Source organism: Typopeltis vanoorti, chromosome 5 (assembly GCF_054136105.1).
Source record: "Typopeltis vanoorti isolate ZY-2024b chromosome 5, IOZ_Tvanoo_1.0, whole genome shotgun sequence".
Taxonomy (NCBI): Eukaryota; Metazoa; Arthropoda; class Arachnida; order Uropygi; family Thelyphonidae; genus Typopeltis; species Typopeltis vanoorti.
This window is the reverse complement of record NC_143553.1, coordinates 45,181,474-45,203,726: the sequence shown is the minus strand read 5'-3', so window position 1 is coordinate 45,203,726 and position 22,253 is coordinate 45,181,474. Positions and strand designations below refer to the sequence as shown.

The window sequence follows — 22,253 nt, the reverse complement described above, 5'->3', positions numbered from 1 at the left end:
TATTACGCCCTTGAGCTGGCGAACAAAAACGTAAATTAAGTCAGAGGATTAAGAGGTTGGATAAACCTAGGATAACACAAGTGTTGTAAAAACATTGGAAAAGACCCGAGTTCGATCCTCGTCGTGACGAGAGGAATCCTTATATGGGCTTTTTCAGTTGAAGGTGAGTTAGCCGATCTCAAACGGTGGCAGGAGAGTTTTTTTTTTTCTTTTTTTCTTCCGGGTACTTGATCCCTCAAACAGACAAATAGGCATGAGAACACAGGCAATTTACAAATAAAATTGCAATATTGCGTTGTGTACAAATGAAGTACTGTAGACATCCCCTCCCGCGATGGCTCCTTGGAGTTCTTTGGAGGAGTCACTAATAACAATTAATTAAACACTGCCCATTTAATTTACCACATTAAGTATAAATTTTTCCCATAATTATTGAGGGACAAACTTATTTTCCCCCCCTCATATTCAGATATCTTATACACATTAGTCTAGTACTGCTTAAAAATATTCGTTTTAAAAGGCGAATCCGAATGTTTAGATATAGCAAGAAAGAAACTATGAACGTAAATGTGAATACTGCATAGCTGAAAAATTTTGATAAAACTCTCCAGATGTAGATATCTAGTTAAGGATATATATATATATATATATATATATATATATATATATATATATATATATATATATTAGAAAGTTTTTTTTAACGTGGGTTAAAATTTGAAATGAGATCAGCTATTAAATATTTTTAATTACTTACAAGCGAAATATAAAATATATATTTCATTATATTATCACAATGAATAGTATTGTTAATATCTTTATAAGTGTAATGTGTGGATAACTACTGAATATAAATAAAAATTCTCCTTAATTAAAGATACCAAGCAATTTAATAACCTTGGTTTTAATCCTTTTTTCCCAAGTAAGCAAACAAACAAGTCAGTCAAGCTTGCGCCTGAACATAGTCCAAGTCTGAGGTAACTCGTGGTAAAGGTGGAGTAAGCCCGATCAATTTCCTTAGTATTTCCTCCTAATGTAAAGCACATCTCCTTATGGAGATGTATAATGCTATGCATTAAAGGCAAGGGTCACTACCCAGACCGGTTTCGACTTTTATTGAGCTCTCGTCAGTGGGAGCCAGACCTAAAAATGCCAAGGTTGAAGTAATGCAGAGCAAAGTAAGTACTTGGGAAAAAAGGATTAAAACCTAGCTTGGTATCTTTAACATAGTATACCCAAGTTAAAAAACTTTCTACATCTATCTCTCGTCCTGAGATTTTTATTTAATAAGGTCAAAGCATCTTGTGGCAACTTGTTTAGGTAAAATTTATAAGCTCTGCATTACTTCAACCTTGGCATTTTTTGGTCTGGTTATCCACACATTACACTTATAAAGACATTAACAAACATATTCATTGTGATAATATAATGAAGTATATATTTTATATTTCGCTTATAAGTAATTAAAAATATTTAATAGCTGATCTCATTTCAAATTGCAGGACTTTATTTCGAATTAAATAAATCCCCAAAACCTAAAGTGAAATTATTATTTTACAATCTAAACATAATACTATACTTCTTTGATATGAAAATTTCAAGGACCCTGCATTCTGCCTATTATTTGTAAAGTCTACATTTGTTTTCTTTCGTGGAATTCAAAGATGTAAAAAACACAGATATACTCGTAGTTCAGTATCGGAAATAAATGCATTATGGCAGCATGTTTGCAACATTCCCCCCCCCCCCCCCCCCACACACATATGCTAGAATTTTATCTAGCAATGTAGTTTCGGAATGAGGATATTAGGACTTCATGTGTAGACATTACAACGTTGCATAAATTATATAATTGAAACGTGAGAGCTCAGATGGCAGCACAATACGGCGTTAAATGGCATATCAGCTGCGTATTTTCTCGCCTTGGTCCCTCCTCCCTTTTTTTGTGCAGAACGTCTAAAACTGGGTTTTAAAAAATAAATACATTCTTTAATTCTTTGCACACACGCCTGTATTATTCCTACTACTTTAATCGCAATTAAGTTGCAAATAAATGATATTTAAAAAAGCATCTGCTCATGTTCTTTTTATTGTTAAAACTTTAATTATTGCTATTCGTATTCGCGTCACTAACAGATAAAAATGATATCTGCTTTGAATTGGAAATAATAGGGTTAACCTTGAAACCTTGTTCTAAATGCTTAACTATTGACATCGTCATCTGAGTGTGTGTGTGTGGTGGGGGGGAATTATATTATAAAAACGGGAATTACAATGTATGAGCAGTTACCTTCAAATTGAAGGCTGCCTTGTTTTTCCTCAAAACAAATATATAGCCATTAAAAGTGATCAAATTATGCAAGTGAGCTACAATTCAAATGACGTAAGAGCTCAGATGACGGACGCCACCATGACAATGCAATTTCACATTGGATTGCAAAGTACGGACACTATTGGATGGGGGGGGGGGATTGGAACTGTTACTACGTATATCATGGATGATTAAACTTGGCTTCACGTGCGCCTATTCATGGGTACAAATTGTTTAATGGGCCATTGTCCTCATAATATGGCATTAAAGTACTGTATTTATTTATTTTTTTGCTAAAAATTACGTTACCGTTCATTAATTACCGTAATATATTCTTTAATTTTAATGACTTTGTATTTTGCTTAAGAGATTTTTCCTCCCTCCTTAGTCGGATGGATCATTCCAAATACAACAGCGTGCCAGCTCGAGCGTTGGGTTGACAACCTCCGTCCAATGCCAAGTTTCAATCCTACTAGCAAAAAAGGTTATTCCCACTCATTAAAGCTAACATGTGGCTGCGACAAATCTATCAACATTGGAAAATTCAGTATCAGTAAATAAGCCCGGAAGGTTTAACAACTTTAATAATGAATCAAAACAAAATTATTAGAAAAATATAAATTATTAGATATATTACAAATCTTATAAACACGATATTCAGATTAATAACTATTATTAAGTTCTATGGAATATTTTGGTCATTTAGACAAGTCTCGTCGAAGAATTCAATTTTCGTATTCTAAAACACAAGAGTATTCGATTTAATAGCCTCTACGATAGACTGTCGAGACCATAAGCACAAAGAACTTTCTAAAAATATTTAAAATACATAAACGTCATATATTTAATAAAGACACACCCTTTAGACAGATTTTTCAGGTGCAAGGGTTGGTGACCCCACCAGAGCAACAGGGATGTGTTTTATTATGTCAGTGAAGGAGAAAATTTAAGCAACAAACATTCCCTTCAGGGTGCAGGAAACCAGTTTCTTTAATAACAAAAAAAAAAAAAAAGCCCATGGCTAGGTCAATGAATACTACTATAGTTATCCTCAACGTCTCAGAGATTAGGAAAATTCATATGGGTGTAGTTTCATATTTTTAATTATAAACAAATATATGGGGGGAGTGGCATAATGAATATAAAGCATTTATATTAATTTGTGTCATTGTTACATTAATAAAATTAGATTCATATTAATTTGTATTAAACAGTATGATGAAGTGTTTGTAATAATGGGACCTTCCGCGATGAGTCACTTAACTCCATGGAGATCTGATTAATAATAATTAAAATATGAATACAGTATATTTTAATTATTGGTGGACAAAAAATCTGTTAAGATATCTTTTTACGCAATACGAAGAAAAAATCAAAAGGTGAAGTTGTTTTTATTATTATACAGGTCGTCCCAGAAAAGGTGTTGACATTACAGCACTATTAATAGGGTACCTGAAAGTAGTTTTATTTAAAGTTTAATTTTAAGTTTCTGCTGGAGGACATTTAAAAAGATAAAGTGAATTTAATCACCAAATTTAGATACAGTAATGGTTGGGTCTCGACATTCGTCTTTCATTATCCAGAAACTGGGATAAGAAGGTGCAAAGTAATCACTATCACAAAAATATATAAAAATATAACAAAAAAAAAGTATTCCCGAGTTAATTTTAAAAAGTTGTATTTAAATATATCAAGATTTTAATTCTGTAGTAACTGCTTATTACTAAGTTACAAAAAATTACAGCAATGATGTTTCGGATTGAATATTTGACCTATCTCAAGGTTTCAAAAGAGCTAATGAAATAATAAGGATGAAGCATTTGATATGTCATAGTAAGTGAACATTTGCTGGCATTTCGTACAAAAATAGTCACTCGTAAATCTATGACACGAAATTAAATGCACGCGACCTTCGTGTGTGAAAGTAACCAATTCCATACAATTCATGGAAATAAATGTTTGAATTCACATTACGTCTCAGCTCATATATATGTGTTGTAAACCATCTTCTTGATATACTCCCGTGGATTACAGTACATCGAAATCGTTAGCGATCTACATTTTGCCTATGAGAAAAGATTGTAGTTATTTTCAGATCTAAGTTTACTCCTGTAATTCTCTTATCTTTTTACAGTTTAAGAAAAATTCTTCAATCGAAATAAAGAGTAAGGGATGGAATCAACAGTTTGCATACAATTTCCTCTTACCGAACTTATACCTAATCAACACGAGATTCAATTGAGGGTGAGTTAGCCGGTCTTATACGGTAGCGGAGAGTTTTTTTTTTGTTAACATGAAATGATAGAAAAACTGCACGTTGTATATCTACATGTTCGAAACGGTTATTTATTATTAATGTACGAACTTCTTTTTACCTTAATTTTGAAGAATAAAATCATTTGAAGCATTTTATTATCTTCCACTTCGTTTGAAATTCAAGTTTACTCAGCCTGAGTTGAGTAAACGGGCTCAAACGGCCTAAAAAAAATTAAATAAAATACCGTTCTTGTGTCGTGATGGAATTCAAACATAGGTCTTTTTAACCAAGTGATGTCCGTGGTTTGACTCCTCAACGAAAGTGTCGTTCGGAAAGCTATTTTTATAGTATGTACATGCATACATACATACATAATCGCTGACACGTGGACAGTTACTTGGAACAGCTCAAGAAATTTAAAAAATGTTAAAAACACATGACAACAGTAGACTCTTTAGTTCCAAAATCACGAAAGGTATACAAATACAGCCTAATTGGCTTCGTCTACGTACCTATTTTTCATTACAATCCTATTCCCCTAACCACAGAAAAATTTCCTTACAAAATCAGATACGTGTAGCAGTCATCCGAAAAGACATCTGGCTAATTCAACTGACAGTGGAGAATTAATATTGTGACTGATTAACAAATAAATAGGTGTCTTCCTGATCAGCTGCGCTTTGAATGAAACTGATGCGACGTAATGCTTCATGACATATTCTGTTTTGTGGTAGATATGATTCGTTGAAGAAAACAGACATGTGGAATACGGAGCGAGGCAGGAGAAAGTTCGTAATGGAAATGGATACGACGATACTGAACGATTACGAAACTGTGGCCGTCTGAATTTTCGTAAAAAAAAAAAAAGTTATGGAGTTTTCATTCATAAAAAAAAGTACACGCACACACTTTGTAAAGCGTTTACTGAACAACTTAAATTGCATGTTTACGACAGGTTCTCCAAACTATCTTCCTCGATACACACTGTGATCGCACGTGTAGCTCACAACCTTGAAAACAACAAAAAGCTGCTTACACGCTGTAATCAACCATTGAAATTTTATGTAGCATGCAGCAGGTGTTTTATATGCCGCACTCAGTAGACCCTCCACATTTCCTAATGTCGAATATGCTGATATTTTATAGCTTTTTGATAAAATGAGGCTTGCAACTATTGCTGAGCACCCTCCCTTCTCTAAACTGAAGTACGTTTTAAGTTTCCAGAGATTGTGAGAGAACGAAATATTTCCATAACGTTTGAAGGCGACATTTATCTAAGAGTTCTACAAAACGATTCGTTGCTACTGCAAGATGATACACCTTTGAGTACACGGTATCTCCTGTACAAACGAATACTTCGTTTACTGTGCATAACAATAGTGAAATCCGTGATGTGCAGAATGCCTTGCAGCCAATATACCCTGCATGAGGCCGAATTTACGTTTAACGATCCGATCTAATCTGTTTCACGCTTGTGTATAGACCCAAACCGTACCGTGCAGGCATTCGAAGACAAATTCAACTGCATAAGTTGATGGATCCTTATTCTCGTATTCTCCTATGTCTGTATACTGTGTATTCTTCTGGCCAGTTTATTCTGAGGGATGAAAAACCCGGGTATCAGGGAGCGAAAAAATCTTTACACCTTCGCATGAGACCAGATAACTCATCTTAAACTGAAAAGCCCTTTTTTGCTTTCTAGGTGGAATTTGAACTCCAGTCTTTTCAACCTAACACGCTTCTCGTATCATTTGTGACGGGGGGGGGGGGGATATATAAAACATGAAAATGACATTTTGTGTGAGACTAGAGGCCAGTCTCTTCAAAAACACTAAAATATAAAAGTGCTACTATTTTATAAAAGTAAATGGTTTCTCTTCCCTAAACACTTTATTCCGAGTTTTTTTTTTTTTTGTAAAGAAATATATGTTCATTTCTACATGTTGAAACCATAAACTGTGGGAATAAGGCCCTGTCCCCCCTTTACCATCATGAAGATATGCGTGGACTTTGACATGGCGGCTATTTATAAAATATTCTCAATTGGTGGGATTTCTAGAAAACAGAATTCATGTTCTGTTGTGAGGTACAGAGTCTAGGATTGCATTAACGTACTAATTCCTTTAACCATCTCTCTTGTCTTAGTGTTGACATGCAGTTCAAAGTCTATTTCTCCAAACGCTGTACCAGTGGCCCCCTTATGGCATTGATATTTCAATTGATGAAAGAAAAGTGATCAGGAGATCGAGTGAACGAACACATGATTGTGACTTTGTTTACTTGCTGTTCACCGGTGCCATTACCCTTTATAAGTGCATACTGCAAGATGATCTTCTTTGAAAGCGCAGAATATTAGAAAATGGGTTCAGGGCTCTATATATTAAGCACAATATATGAGATCTGATTAGCGATTTTAATTCGCGAACGAAAGTCCACGTACCTATGAACCGCTAAATATCCTTCTTTAAAATAATCCTAGGAAAGTAAACTTTTATTGTTAGTGGAAGATGAATTTCATCACCCAATGTGAGACTAATGGAGACCTGGGATGGCTTGAAAAAGTTCCATGTTTGGTCTCCAGAACAGTGTTTCCAGCATGTGTAAAAAATAAAGTACCTGCCCACGAATGTATTATAGGTTTACAAATAAAATCTTTTGTGGGTGGGAGCCATATATAAAAAAAATTCAATAAAATTCAACGAACAGGCTGTGGTTTCGAATTCCACTTTAGGCACGAATGCTTCTGAATGTCTGAGCAGTCCAGTGGTGCACCCAGAGGGGGGGGGCAAGGGGCCCGGGCACCCCCCAAAGAAAAGGAAAAAACACTAGAAAAATTTCCAAAAATCTTTTCCTAATTAAAATTCATTTTTTTAATTTATGTTGTGTCGTGTCTTCTATTTCTATCCTACTTATAAATTACGATCACTGCAAATGCTCAGTCATAGGTCGTATGCTATGCGTAGTGTGTATTTGCAAATCGTCTACTCAACCCCCCCCCCCCCAAAGTTAAATCTGTGAGCGCTCGGCCCCCCTCCAAGATTAAATCCTGAGTGCGCCACTGCAACAGTCAATGAATTTCATTGGCCGGTGAGACAACTATTCTGCTTATCGGCGGCCTGAAGTAGCTTGAAAACATTTCAAATGGATTTTTGATCTATAGAACAGAGTTTCGAGATTATCTAACCTTCAGCCCTCTCTCAGGAAAGTACTGTATGTTTACAACCTTCTGCAGGTGGAATTCACACGAGAAATAACAGAAATCGGATTTCCTCTCTAAAACCCTGTGTACTGTTTTATTGAATGAAGAAAAGAAGAAATATTTAAACTTGGAGGAATTGACGTATCTTCGGATATAATAGACAAAAAAAAAACTAATTAGATTTATTATTTTTTTCCCGCCCGTCTCCTTTATGATGTACAATGACTTCATCGCACATTTGCCAACTTGTCTCACTTATACTGCTTATTATTACCCTGATTCAAATTTCATGTAAGTGGAAGCTCAGAACTAACACGATATCCTTCACACTGTGTCCGTAGTATGTAACAGGTTTGTAAAGTAAGGCGCTACACATGTACATTGATTCGAGCTAGGGGAAAAAAACAACAACAACAAAAAAAAAACACTATTATTTAAAGACACCGAAGTAGCCAAGATGGGTGTATAACCACCTGCCTGATAACTGCGTAGTGTGCTTCGCTGAACTGTTTTGCGAGATAAAAATGCGAGTTTCCGAAAAACCATCACCATACGAAATAGGTTAACTCACCTTCATTTGAAAAGCTCTTATAAAGGACGTTCGTATCAGCGAGGATTTGAACTCAACCAAGAGAATAATAAGTATTCAGTTCTGTTAGCTGCCGGGAACATCATGAGAGTAAATGATGGACTGCGTGATTTAGACCACAGTGGTTCCAACTGTTGTAGTTCCTAGGATTCATCATCCTGCGGTCTGGAAGGTTAGCAAAATATTTTCATGGCCAGCCAATAATTGTGTAACCTTTACCCATGCTCTGGGATTAGGCAAAAATAGTTACAAATGATAATAAAAAAAATATATTCTTACCTGGCACCTTATGTTACTGAATTCACCGCGTTATATCGCATACTATGGAATAAAAGAACTTAATATCTTAAGTGCAATTAAGCTTGATGTGTAAAATATCTACCACTATTTTACGGTTTTAATTTTCTCACCTAATATTACTGGTAACTGCTGAAAATACTCGAGTGATCGATATTTGTATATACTTTTGCATAATGCATTGTATGAATGAAAAAAAAAATATGAGAAAAATCTGGAAATATTCTGTATGTACGTAATATTTGTAAATACAAAAATTTGTATAATGAATACGAAAACAGAGTACAGAACATTACAGTGCCTCATGAAACTATCCTATGCATGTAAAATATCTAAAGTTTTGTAGATGTCTCATTATAACCATTAATACGATGAAGAAGGCGACATACAGACGCATTATACTCAAATAGACAGTATCAAGGGCTGTAATTACAGCCTCGACACTATTCTACTATTTTTTCTTTTTTCAGTTAATTTCGTTTATGGTACCGTCTTAGTATACAGCACGATTCTGAAGAGTAAAAAACACTTACCCTCCTTTTTTAAGTAAAAAAATCGTAATTTTATATATAAAAATAATTTTTAAAAACATCAAAATTCATTTCCAAAAATATGCAATCGTTATATTAAAAAAGTTATTTTGGTTATAGAGTTTGTGGATAATTTTTAAGCGACTTATTCAAAAATTTTTAATCAACAGATTGCTAGCGATATATTTGTTCAACGCACACACTTGAGATTTCCAAATAGCCGATAAAAGAATGAGATTATAAGTGCTATTTTTAATTAATGGGAGTTGCATACAGAGAAAGCAAATTTTATTACCAGAAACTCGGATTTTTCATTTAAAACAGGAAAATCAGCCAGAAAAACACTCAATTAACAGACATTGGCTTCGGCCTTCGTTGCATTGATCGTAATTCCAAAACAACATTGATGGTGGTTTAGTCACTTGTATACGGAAGTGGGAATTTTCCTGCAGGAAACTCATTCTGCAAAATAGGTAAAAGGTCTAGAAGAACACACGCAATCATCGTAATATACACACTCGTCTCATAGCCTTACTTATTCGAGCTGTAATTCCAAACAAAATCAGTCGCCTATTATAAAAGCTGGCGCAATTGTTGACAGCACGATAAAGTTAACTGACTCTTACCAAACAATAAAATAAAGATGTATTTCCAGACAATTATGTAGGTTATTATTCTGTTTGCAGTTATGAGTTATTGGTTCACAAAATATGATCACCGTACAGCTCATAAATTATGCATCCGGTTAAAATGCATTTTCAAATTCGCCATGAAGAAAAAAAAGTATTATTGCAGATTTATTGGAATATATATGGCCAGCGATCTAACGAGGTGATAATACCGCTTCCTAGTTTCAGATTTTCCTGACAAGACTCCACCAAAATTTGATCATCATCACTTTCACGGAGGTCAAAAGATATATCGTGGGAGGTCCACTGTAACCCACGTAACTTATCAAATCGTGTCTTAAACGCATTCACCGTCGCTGCATTCAATTAACACATTCCAATCAATCACCACTCTCAATGAAAAAAGAAAAAAAACCTACTCACCTTTCTTATTCATACCCTGATACAGATTCTAGAAATGGCCTGGCCTCATGTTCGCCTAGTATATTTTAATTCTGTGAAAAACTTCCACATTAATCTACTAATAATCCTTATGAATTTATATCTCAATCATATTTCCCTCCTCCTATCTACTACATTTTGCAGATTGCATTTCCTCAATCTTTCTTCGTACTCAACATTCCAGAGACCAGAAACCACCACAATCAATCGTTTTTGGACCCTTTCCAATATCTTCCCATTCTTTTGGAAACTTAGGGATCAAATATGTGCATGGTAATCCACATGTGGGCTGATCAAGGTCTTATGCAATAGTAGTGTAATCTCTTTACATGTCAGTGTCTTCACCATCATTTTCATAATCCGTTATGCTGCCTTAACGATTTCAGCAATGTGTATCCGAAATTGTTGGTCCTTTATCTTCTTCACCTCTAAAATATTCCCACGAAGTTTATACTCTCGATGCTATTTTTATTTATCCAATTTTAAAGCCTTACAATCTGCAACACTGACATTTGCTCTACTCCTAACAGTCCTTCTCAACTTCGCATCATCTACAAACAACTGGATATCACCATTCAAACTTTCCCAACCAATATCATTAACATACAAAGTAAAACCCTAAAACAGATCCTTGGGATACACCACTAGTGACATTTCTCCTCCAAAATATTGCTCCCTATATACAATTTGTTTACGGGGAGCAATATTCCGTATGCACAACTTGTGCAAGGGGATTCCTAGCAGACACCAATCTCTTATCCAACCTCCATCTGCTCCAATTTAATAACCGGCCTGGCATGCGACAACATATCAAACGACTTTGCAAAATCTAAATGTACCACAGTGTATACACCTTTCTTGTCCAATGCATTTGTCACTTTGTTCCAATAAGTAGAATGCTAAAACATATAAAAACTTTGGATGAACATCATGAGTTTGCTGTCCATCAAACAGAATGCTTTTTTTTTCTTTTTTTTTTTTTGTCAACCCAATTTTGGATCATGATCCTCACTAACCGTTTGAATACTAACCACAACTTTTCCCTCCTTCAGAACTTGTTTCAATGTAAGAATCATGTTAAACGAGTACGGCAATGCATATATTAACTTCCTGTGACATTCCCTCAAAAGACGCGGTGATATATCATAAAGTCCTACAGCCTTATTAGCATAAAGTTTACTCAATTTTCCATAAACCTCCTGCTCATTCACCATCAGTCCCTCCTCTCTTCCCACTATGCTCAAGCTCTTCATAATATCATATTCACGAGGATGAAATATCTTTATCAACTGCTCATTTAATATCTCAACTATATCCTCAGTAGAAGTTATTATTCTATCATTATCGCCAACCAATATCATCCTCTACTGAGGATTATTATTATTTTTTATTTTTATTTTTATTTTTTTTGGTGAGGGGCTTGTTGGCTAGTTGTTGCTCATACTGCATTTTTGCGATTCTTATTAAGCAATCCGCATTCGCTGCCTGCTCTTTATACTTCTCGACTGCATGTTTAACCTCTTCATTCATCCATTTTGTACCTACCTTATTTAATCTCCTGACCTTTGAAATACATTCGGACATTGCTTCTGATAGAATTTCTTGAGTAGGGCCCAAGAAGTATCGTTGATCTCGTTTCTGTCCAACTTCTCATTTCATGATACAGCTACAAGCTATCTCCTGAGCTTGTGGTTCCACATCTCTTCTTCACAGAAGTCATATGGCTGGCCGCCAACACCACTTTATGGTCACTCTCACCCATTGCAGAGACAGAGAGAGAGAAATTCGACACTCCATTTATAACAGCATCCCCTTATAGATTATCAATTTCAAGACCATCGATCCTTGCGACTCTTTTGTTACATGCTACTTAAGGTAGCTGTCCTTCAGAAAGGCAAGAAACTCATCCTATTTGCTCCTGGATGCCATCGCTTCATTCCAGTCTACATTAAAATAATTCAAATCGTCTTTTTCTTATTTACTAGATTTGTCTATACCTTTCTGTTGTCACTACTCTCCATAATACAAGGTCTATAACAACATCCAACGAAATATTTCAGGCTGTCCGTTCTATCTCACACCACAACGCTTCAAACCCATTCATTATTGCCTTCGTTCTCGGTCTTTTACACGAAATTCATCACCCCTTCATCACTATTCCCGTCAAGTTGTCATCACCCAACCATGTCTCACTTATTCCGACAATTTTGGGGCGAATGAACTCAGCCAATACGTAATTTCGTTCCCCTGATTTCTGACATTATTATTCGTACAAGAAGTGCATTTTCGGGTCTATAATAAGTCCTACTACATTACTTATTACATGCAACTCCTTTACGCCTTCCTCTCTATCACCTATTCCATAACTTTCTCCAGATTCAAATGCTCCCCTTCCATCCCAGGTCATCCTATTCCGTTGTGAAATTAGTCATGAAATGCATGACATCAGTTTCAGTATTCCACATATTTCGTAATCCCTGTTAGCCTTTAATTCCTCCCCCAGTTTTCCTGTCTAACGTTCCTATTTACTCATTCTCCTCACTCACTACTCACCTCCCCATTCACAAGAGCTTCTTCACTCTCTCCTACTATGCTCTTTCACACCTTTCGCGTCCTAATTACTTTCATCAATTATTATATTTAATAATAATTAATATAAATAAAATAAATCAAACCACTGAAATCTTTGTAATTAAAAACGGCAATAAGTGAGATTTTTATGATTTTTTTTAATGTAAGTTAGTTTAAATGAAATAAACGTAAACCAATACAGTATTCTCACCTATTTGTTATTATAGTTGACGTTTACTGATCGATGGTTTAGCGTGGTAACTATATATATATATATATATATATATATATATATATATATATATATCACTGATGTAGAATAGGAATTATTCACTTACGCAGATGATACGAAAGAAATGAGTAACCAGAGCAACAAAGCAAGCTATTAACCCTGGTATATATACAACTTCTAACAACTAAAGTATCGTTGAAGAACAAGCATTACACCACTGCATCGCTACATTTATACATCACTGATTATTAATTGCATGCTCTTATTTTTCTCCTTTACATTCCATTCAACATACGACCTTCATAAATCTTTGAGTTTTAATATTTGTATAATATTTCTAAACGTCCCTTCTTAATCCCTCTTATTTCATTTTCTCCCATAATTGTATAATATATAAAGTAACTATAACATTGCAATGCAACCAGTTTGATAATACCTGATCCACTCTCTCCTAATATAACATTTTCCTACGGCATTTTCATAACATTTTCACACGGCATTTTCATAGCATTTTCACACGGCATTTTCCTACTATAGACTTAGATAATATGCAACGTGGCGCCCTCTTCTTACGAGTTTCAGATATAAACCAAAAGAATTTTCTTAATTATCGGTAGAGTTTTCCTGCTATAAACTGACTTTGTAATTTTAAATATTTTCTTCCCTACCTGCAATTTACTCCATGGAAATTCTTCGTGCTGTTTTTAGCCTTTAGTTGTGAATAATCCACACACTTATCATTAAATAGTTAATAGTACAAGTCAATGTCAAAATACTCATGTAAGCCGCGTATAAGTTTACACGGTACTGAAGATCGACCTGTCCCACGATGCATCATAATGGAACCGGATAGGGCGATGCAACGTGCTGTTAATTCTCTTCCACCCCCCTTCCGTTACGCTGGAGTAAGAAAGAAAGGATATTCATTTTTAGACGAAGATTAACGACCGTACTGATAAGAGAAGAAAGATGGGTAAAAAAATAATAAAAACAGTTGTTATAAACGCATTCACTTGTAGTACGTCTGCATAGAATGCTTCTCGTGTCGGTTTCGTACTAAGTTTTTATTATTATATATAGCAACGAACCTTATATGTAAGCATAATGGAATAGAGCACAGAACTAAATTATTTACTGATCATTACTGTGTCTGATAAATGAATAGTCCGTAAAAGAATATAGTTTTACACCGAATGTAATCAGCCAGAAGAATGAAGTCCAGAAAATCTTGTGGGCCAATGGGAAGTTGTTATTATTGTTATTTGGGATTACAACCCAAGCAACTAAGGAGACATGTCCGCTAATTTCGCATGTTCTTCTGGCGTGTTTGCATTAGGCCTGATGGAAAAAATACGAGTTTCTGGAGAGATAGCAAGTATCAGTATCAATAAAGAAAAAAAAATAATAAATAAAAAATAAAAAAATTCTAAGCTAATTTGAAAAATTAATAAAATAAAATGTACTAACTTGTGCGGGACAAGAATATATTTTGTTTATATTATATGCTGATATCAGTTTCATTTTTAAGCACGCAGCGAAATTTGTATAATTGATTTAGGGGATAGGCGGAAAAACAAGGTAATTTTCTGAAGAGTTGAGCACCTTGAAAAATAGCGTATTTGGTCTCCTGTATCATTTACCCCCCCACACACACACGATATGAAAGTGTTATGGCTTCTTTCGTGAGTAGGAGTGTCATTCCAAAAAAAAAAAAAAAAAACTTATTTCATCAATTCTATTAAGAAACATGATCCATCTCAACCGTCTCAGTCAACACTTGTGAGTGTAGTAGCATATACAGTATTAAATGATTAAATAATAAGAACAATTTAAATAAATATGAATTTGAAATAGCATAATTCATTCTCAGCAAGAGGAAGAATTCGTATGAAGAAGCATAAAAAAAAAATTAAAGTTTTACCATTTTGGATTTTCAGTCATGGATCAGTTATTTATTTTCACAGTCGGTCAACCATATTATTACACTATTACTGTAATTGCTTATTTATTTATTTTTAGCACTGCAATTTTCTGTCTAGCAAACGATCCATAAATATATCAAAGAAATATAATAATAATAAAAAATCATCAGAGAATTATAGCCAGAGGACGTTACCAGTCATGCAAATAAATTATTCTAAACATTAATCGAATAAATGCCGGTTAATTTTATTTTTTAAAAAAAAATAATACATAAAATGATGAAATATTAATCGTGATTGAATAACATATTTACCTGACTGCCAGATATACTGAGACGAAGGCGATTATTGCCGCAATCATTTCTCCAAACTTCGGAAGATCCAGAATGTCTTTTAGGATAAGAAGTTTTCCTTACACCCCACAGTGTCTCTGGAGCTCTACCGGTCTCGAACTATCCGCTACCTTCCGCGGAACTGCAGAGGGAGAGAGTGAAAGAATGATCAGCCACATGTTCATATGAAATAGGACCAGATGTCTCTAAACATCGATATCAACTACTGAACACTTCACCTTATCGCCAAAACTCACGTGTTTAACCACATGCTGAATTCGCCGTGTCACCGTAACAACCTGTTTACTTCTGCCATGCATTTCTGGCCATGTGGACGTTCTTTTCGTCATGCATTTTCAGTGCTCCCATTGGTAATCTGTTTTGTCCAATAGCAAGCAGTTTCTGTTAATGTTTGCTGAGTGAATTCACTCCGCTTAACAAATTTCTTAGTTTTAATCTTTTTTGAATGCTATTAGGTTGATCTTTTGGGTGACAGGAAATATAAAGGAAGATATAAACCATTATAGTGTTGTGTGTGTAGAAAGGGAGTAACAAAAACGTAGAAATACTTTTAAGTATATAATTATAAAAAAGAAAATGTAAAATAATATAATAAAACAATTATGGACTCGATTTGTTTAACTAGTGAACTATATAGTTCTTTGATAGGAATTTTTTATTTTATTACATTTTACATCGTAACAACTATAGCATTTTCTTTCCTCCGATGTTTCAGCGAAGCTACATTGGACATATTCTTAACTGGAGAATTTAGAAAAAAAAAGGTCGATGCAAAGATTCTGTTATAATGGCAGCCATTTTTTTTGGGGGGGGGGGTGGCGAAAAGAGACTCATATAATTGTAATTACATTAATCATAATACTATTTTCAAATTTCGGCATGGTCATAACGGGCATTCTGAAAGCAGACGATGAACAAGATAAAGTATAAAATAACCAGTGAAACCAAATTTCAAGGTAGGTGGCGTTCTTTTAGCACTGCAGTTTTCTGTATAGCAAACGATCCATAAATATATCAAAGAAATATAATAATAATAATAAAACATCAGAAAATTATTTTTGATGATAGCTGTGAAGCTAATCATCAAAAAATCATCACCCTTATGAATAGCTATGAAGTAACATATTAATGTTTTCCTAAAGGATATAAACCTATTCCCGAGTGGAATTCAAACACTTATTTATTCACTATATTTTTCTTCAGTTTCCCCAACAAAAGTGAATTCGTCGGAGATTTTGAACATGAAATTTCATCTTCAAAAAATAAACAAAATTAAATTAAAAAGAAAGAAAAGAAAAACTTCCAAGTAACAGATAAAACATTAGTTTAATACAGCTGCAGGATTTCCTCTCTCTCTCTCTCTCTCTCTCTCTCTCACGAAAAATATGAGAGAGAGAGAAGAAATGTCATATATAAACCTTGTCCTTGGATTATCTAAGTCGATAGAAATTGTCTGAAAGGAAATCTGATGACGCAAAACGAACAGTTTCATGACAGCAACAATCACAGTCATAAAACATGCTAAAAAATCAGATATCGATTCTTTTGCAGCATATAAAACTTGGCATCATAAATGCTCCAAACTAACTGATTTGAATGCGTGTAGTTGAAGGTCATAAGAACTGTATAATGAATAAAAGCATATAGCAGAATGTCTTTCTTTATATATATATATATATATATATATATATATATATATATATATATATATATATATATATATATATATATATATATATATATATATATATATATATAAGAAAAGGTAAAATTTTTCTGAAAGGCTAACAATAATTTCTATTACTGATTCAGTTATTATTTTTATTTTAATATTTTCTTCTCTCATTTAGTGTAACACGCACGTGGTGAAACTAACAATCACACATATTTAAAAGAGAGAAAGAGAGAGATTTCTGGAGATTTTGTTGAAAGCATTTGGGAAGTATGAAAAAGGAAATGCATTTAAAAAAAATGAAGAAATATTTACAAAGTTGTTTTAAACGAAAGTGCGAGAATGCCCTGTGTTACTGGAGAAGTGGGGATGGGGGAGAGGGAATGACATCCTTTTATCAGATTCCGATAATTATCTCTTGTAAAAATTAGACATTTACAAATATTTAAACGAAAATAAAAAGCATAAATTATAAGAATAAATGCAGAATAAGTTAAGTATGATATTTATATGTATAAAAGCATCCACAGCTTTCTTATTCCATTCAGGCAATTCAAATTGTATATGTGGTGTGGAAGAAGCATATCGAGATAATACACCACATTATTAAAAGGCGATGAACAAATCCGTACAGCCTTGTATTTTCCCATAGAAAAATATAAACCTGGAGAGATAAGAAGAAGAAAAAATGAAGATAATAAAGCTGAAGTATTTCGCTGTTTATCTATGAAAGAAAATAAAATCACCTATAGTCGTATTTTTTACTATATATATATATATCATACAATTATAGATTATATTTAGTTTCTGAATTTAATCATACTGATAGACTCATGCTCTCTGTTCCCAGTTTTCGGCGTATTTTTCTTAAATTTAAGTTAAATGTATTCTTTCAACTTCTGTAGGCGACTTGTAAATTAAGAAGCCTCCGTTACCTAATCAGTGTCTCCTTTGGTTGGAAAGACCTAGGTTCGAATCCAGTCTAAGAGGAAAGGAATTATTATAAGAGGAAAGGAATTATTATAAGATCTAAAGATGAGCATTCCCGTCTTATTCCGGAAAACTGGGATTTTCTTCTGCAAGCAGGAGTCAGGAGAACATTTGGGATTTTACATAAAATATATATATCCTCCGTAGCTCCCTTTGGTCGGAAAGATCTGGGTTCGATTCCCGTCCATGACGTGAGAAACCCTTATCTAGTCTCTTTCGGCTAAAGGTGAGTTAGCCGGTCTCATACGGAGGTAAGGGGAGGGGGGGGGTTCACCCGGAAACTCGGGTTTTTCGTCCCTCAGAACAGGCAAACCGGCCCGTGAACACACTCGGTTTACAGTCATAATATACATATTTAATCCCTCATAGGAGGGTTCAACCAGTCCTAAGGGACGGTCGAGGAACGGGGGGAACCCCATATAAATAAAAAAAAAATTAATAATATGGTTCGAAAGCTACGGAAACTTGGCAGATCATGAAGATTAAGGGCTATAAATACCAGGGGTGGTGATTAATAAGTAATTACAAGTCTTTCTAATAGAATAGAAATGGCCAACTTTTGAAAGTGGGTGGATATTGAAAAACACTCATCATCTCTTTTATTATATCTAGTATTCTGATTTCTTTTGGGATTAAACTGATCCAACTGTTATTATGTTTTTACAAGAATGGATCTTTTCCAATCTATAAAAGGCAGAGGTCATAGATCACAACTAAAACTAAGTAGTTTTACTCTATTGTCTACACCTCAGATGAATGCCACTTGTTACAGATTGATTTATATAAATACGTATTTAAATTACATGACCTTCAAATGAAAATGCATTTAGATTCAATTAGGCTATTCACTTTCAAGCCATTGGATACTCGTTTTGAAGAAGTATTGCTGTTTATCGAGCATTATCACCGCTTGATCAAGCATGCTTATGTTTTTAGTGCTTGATTAAAAATAATAAAGAAATAAAATAAATTATACGAATCCAACTGAAATCAACCAAAAGATAGCAATACCCACATTACGGAAAGTTATGCTGACCTCTCTAGTTTGCGGAATATGAATAGCTTAGAAAATTTGTAAAAATGCAGTCAAAATAATTCCGGGATAATATTTAAAAAAAAAAAAAAAATTCGACCATAGAATTCCCACTGGTTCGCACAATAATAATAGTGAAGATTACGATTATGGTAGCTGTCTGCTGTATTCTCGTCACCTTTGGGGTCTACAAATCTGTAGACAAACTACCGATGATGTTAATGCAGAACGCCTGCTGTCTGCGACTGAAGAACACTCAAATGCTAACTACAGTCATAGTTTTCAGTGACGAAATTTTGATTAAATGGAACTGTCACAGTATTGGACTGTTTTGTCTTATAAGCAAATGAAATCCAAACTGTCCCAAAGTTTTGATGTAAATTCCATAGAATAGATTGTAAACGAACTAGAATGCTACACCAGGTAGAGATCATTATTCTTCATTTTGAATACTTTGAAAAAAATAATGGTACCAAATTGTAGCAATGTATTATATCACGAAATCGTAGTGATGTAGGAAGGTTGCCTACTATCATACAGCGACTGGTCGCCTCAGACGAAACTGAATAATACCGTATACTACATAACACGTTCTATGATCCAGTGTAGTTCTTTAATAATTTACACCAACCAAAATTACTTTCAACTTCCAACCCGGAAAGTCCAAATCAAAGTTTGGCTATTAAAAAAAAAAAAAAAAAAAAAAAAAAAAAAAAAAAAAAAAACTAATTAATGAAGTAAAAATGCGAAAGGCTTCAGCTTAGCGAAATTTATTACATCAACTCTCCTGGAAATTATATGTCAGTTATTTTTATAAAGTACGTAGTTATTGATAATTCAGGACAGAGACTTTCTGAAGCTCGATATAAAATTCATTAGAGGATTTTTTTTTTTTCTTTAAAACCTTTTCTCAGCTAGTTACCAAACGAATTTACTATTCTGATCACAATTAAATAGTTGCTATTCGTATACGTTCCTTAAAACAAAATGACATTAATTAAATTACAAAAAATAAAATTTACCTTGGTAATAAACTAGTGCTTTTATATCGACGTTCATAAAAATATGTAGAAAACACTTCGTGTTAGAATAGGTTCCTAAAAAGAACAGTTTTCCTAAAGTTGCCAGAATAATTCACCGGATTCACGTCAACAAAGTAGACATAACACGCATTGACCAGTTACTTATGTTTTACACTGTTTTATAGCGACCTCTGTTGGGCATCTGATGAGATGTGGACTTCGTCTGCTGCTGATAAACCAATACTAAGATGCGTTCCCAAAATCTGAAATTAGTCAAGACAGAAGCCCAGTTTATATGGAATTCGTTTCGTCACACGCGTCTCCTAAACATTATCTAAAAAAACATTTTATTGTCAATGTTAAAATAAAAAAAAAATCACGTCTCACTTTATCTTCTGCTTTCTACTTGAACCTTGATCATCATTATCATTAACCTAATTTTGTTAAGATAAATTTGTGAAAAGTACGAGTTACCATTGCTTAAAAGTACGTGGAGAAATGAGTACGCCTGTCTCTTGGTTTTCTCTATTTTCAGCCCTTTAGTGCTGTCTCGAGAAAATGCAATATGTCCGTCTTTTGAAAATACCTGGATTAGAGTCCTGTTTGAGAACAAGAGGACCATTTAATTAAATTTTATGGGGATGACTCAAATTCCTCGTGGTAATAGTTTCCCCCTACGGAATTCAATTTCCGTCCTGCAAAATACACAAAACTATAACATACACATACATTCAGGTTCATCATTCTATGGAGATAGGACTAATCGCACTTAAGATGGCTATCTTTTTTTTTTTTTAAATATTTAACCGTACAGACATTGGGTTAAATTTCTAAAGAGGATATGATATAATGATAATTACAAGAAGGGAGAAAATGCTCCCACTGTTCGTAGGAACTGCCTGTTCTTATCAACCAATCGAACTCCGGACGCCTTGCTAATGTTGGTTAATCTTCAACATTTAATAGAAGTGCGACCAAATGAAACAAGATATTTACCACTAAGTGATTATCAATCTCAATAATTTCAGGTTGGCTCGAGCAATAGATAAAACATTTTAATAACACAAATTTAAGTACATAATGAATTAGGCAAAAGAGTTAAACAAATCCTTTGAAAGCGTTATGAACATCAAAGATAGGAAATGAGATAAAATCAGTTCGGTTGAATTAAAAAACAAAATATAAAAGATTGTTTAACTCAAAATGTTAAGGAATAATGAGGACTAGGAAAATACACGTAATAACAATAATATATGATTAAAAGAAATCGACAACTGCAAAGTCATCAGATTTAAAGAGAAAGTAACGAAACATGATAAAGAGAGCGGGAAACAATTTTTTAATGCTGTATTTAATATGGATACGGTTTTTCCGGTGTCGATAAAGATATTTTGTAACTGATAATGAAGTTTCGTTATAAAGAACGTTTCTTTTCCAAACTGGATAAAGTTGAATAAAACTTTATCCAGTTTTATTCAACTGGATAAAGGCAGTTGAATGGTTACTTTGAATAATGAGATGAACATTAGATTTAGGAGAATCTCCATACGGGAGAACTGCAAGTATTAACTAATCTGTAAAGGAAGCACGACCATTGAAACGGCGAACTACAGAACTGCTAATCTATCCCCTTGTTAGGTAATATAATGAAGACTCTTGCTAAGGATAGACACTGACACTTGGATGCCAACAAAGGTAAAAGCAAATCACAATATAACTTTGTTAAGTTCTCATTGTCAAATTAAATTACTTACTAACTAAGAAATGAGATGCTGGAAGTAGTAGCGGAATCATCTATTTGGATTTTAGTAAAGCAATAGATACTGTTCTTACAACTGTCTTATTTACAAACTGGAGATATATAATATTAGAAGCAAAGCACTAAAATGGTTAAGGAAAGAAGAATCCAGAGATTAATAAGAATATTTTTGTAGTTTAGCAGTTCTTCAGTTAATATTCGGTATTGAGGCCAATGTTTCTAAACATATAACAGGTTTATTAAAATAAATAATATAACCCAACAAGTTTTGTAAGGTCGTTGGACTGACATCATCAGGGGTATTAAAACGTATATAAAAAAGACTAGAAAAATAAATTATACAAGACCTTCACAACTAATACATACAAACAAACATATATACATTATTTATATGTCATATTTCCATTTATGCGCCTGTAACTAGTGAAGTACCACTATTATGAAAG

General features: G+C 33.9%; 1 protein-coding gene across 2 annotated transcripts in view; it reads right to left on the bottom strand.

The window, feature by feature from the left end:
* The window catches only part of LOC150106351 (glycerol-3-phosphate acyltransferase 1, mitochondrial-like), a 318,076-nt gene that overhangs the window by 262,776 nt on the left and 33,047 nt on the right, over positions 1–22,253 (bottom strand). Inside the window, exons 1-2 of one of the 2 annotated variants that reach the window (XM_090393090.1) lie at positions 20,049–20,224; positions 15,293–15,452 (exon numbers count right to left, since the gene is read on the bottom strand). In XM_090393090.1, coding sequence (XP_090249216.1) covers positions 15,293–15,339 — 47 coding nt within the window. In that variant the 5' untranslated portion in view covers positions 15,340–15,452; positions 20,049–20,224. Of the gene's footprint in view, positions 1–15,292; positions 15,453–20,048; positions 20,225–22,253 lie in introns of those variants that run through there. The other variant, XM_090393091.1, reaches the window with a different exon arrangement.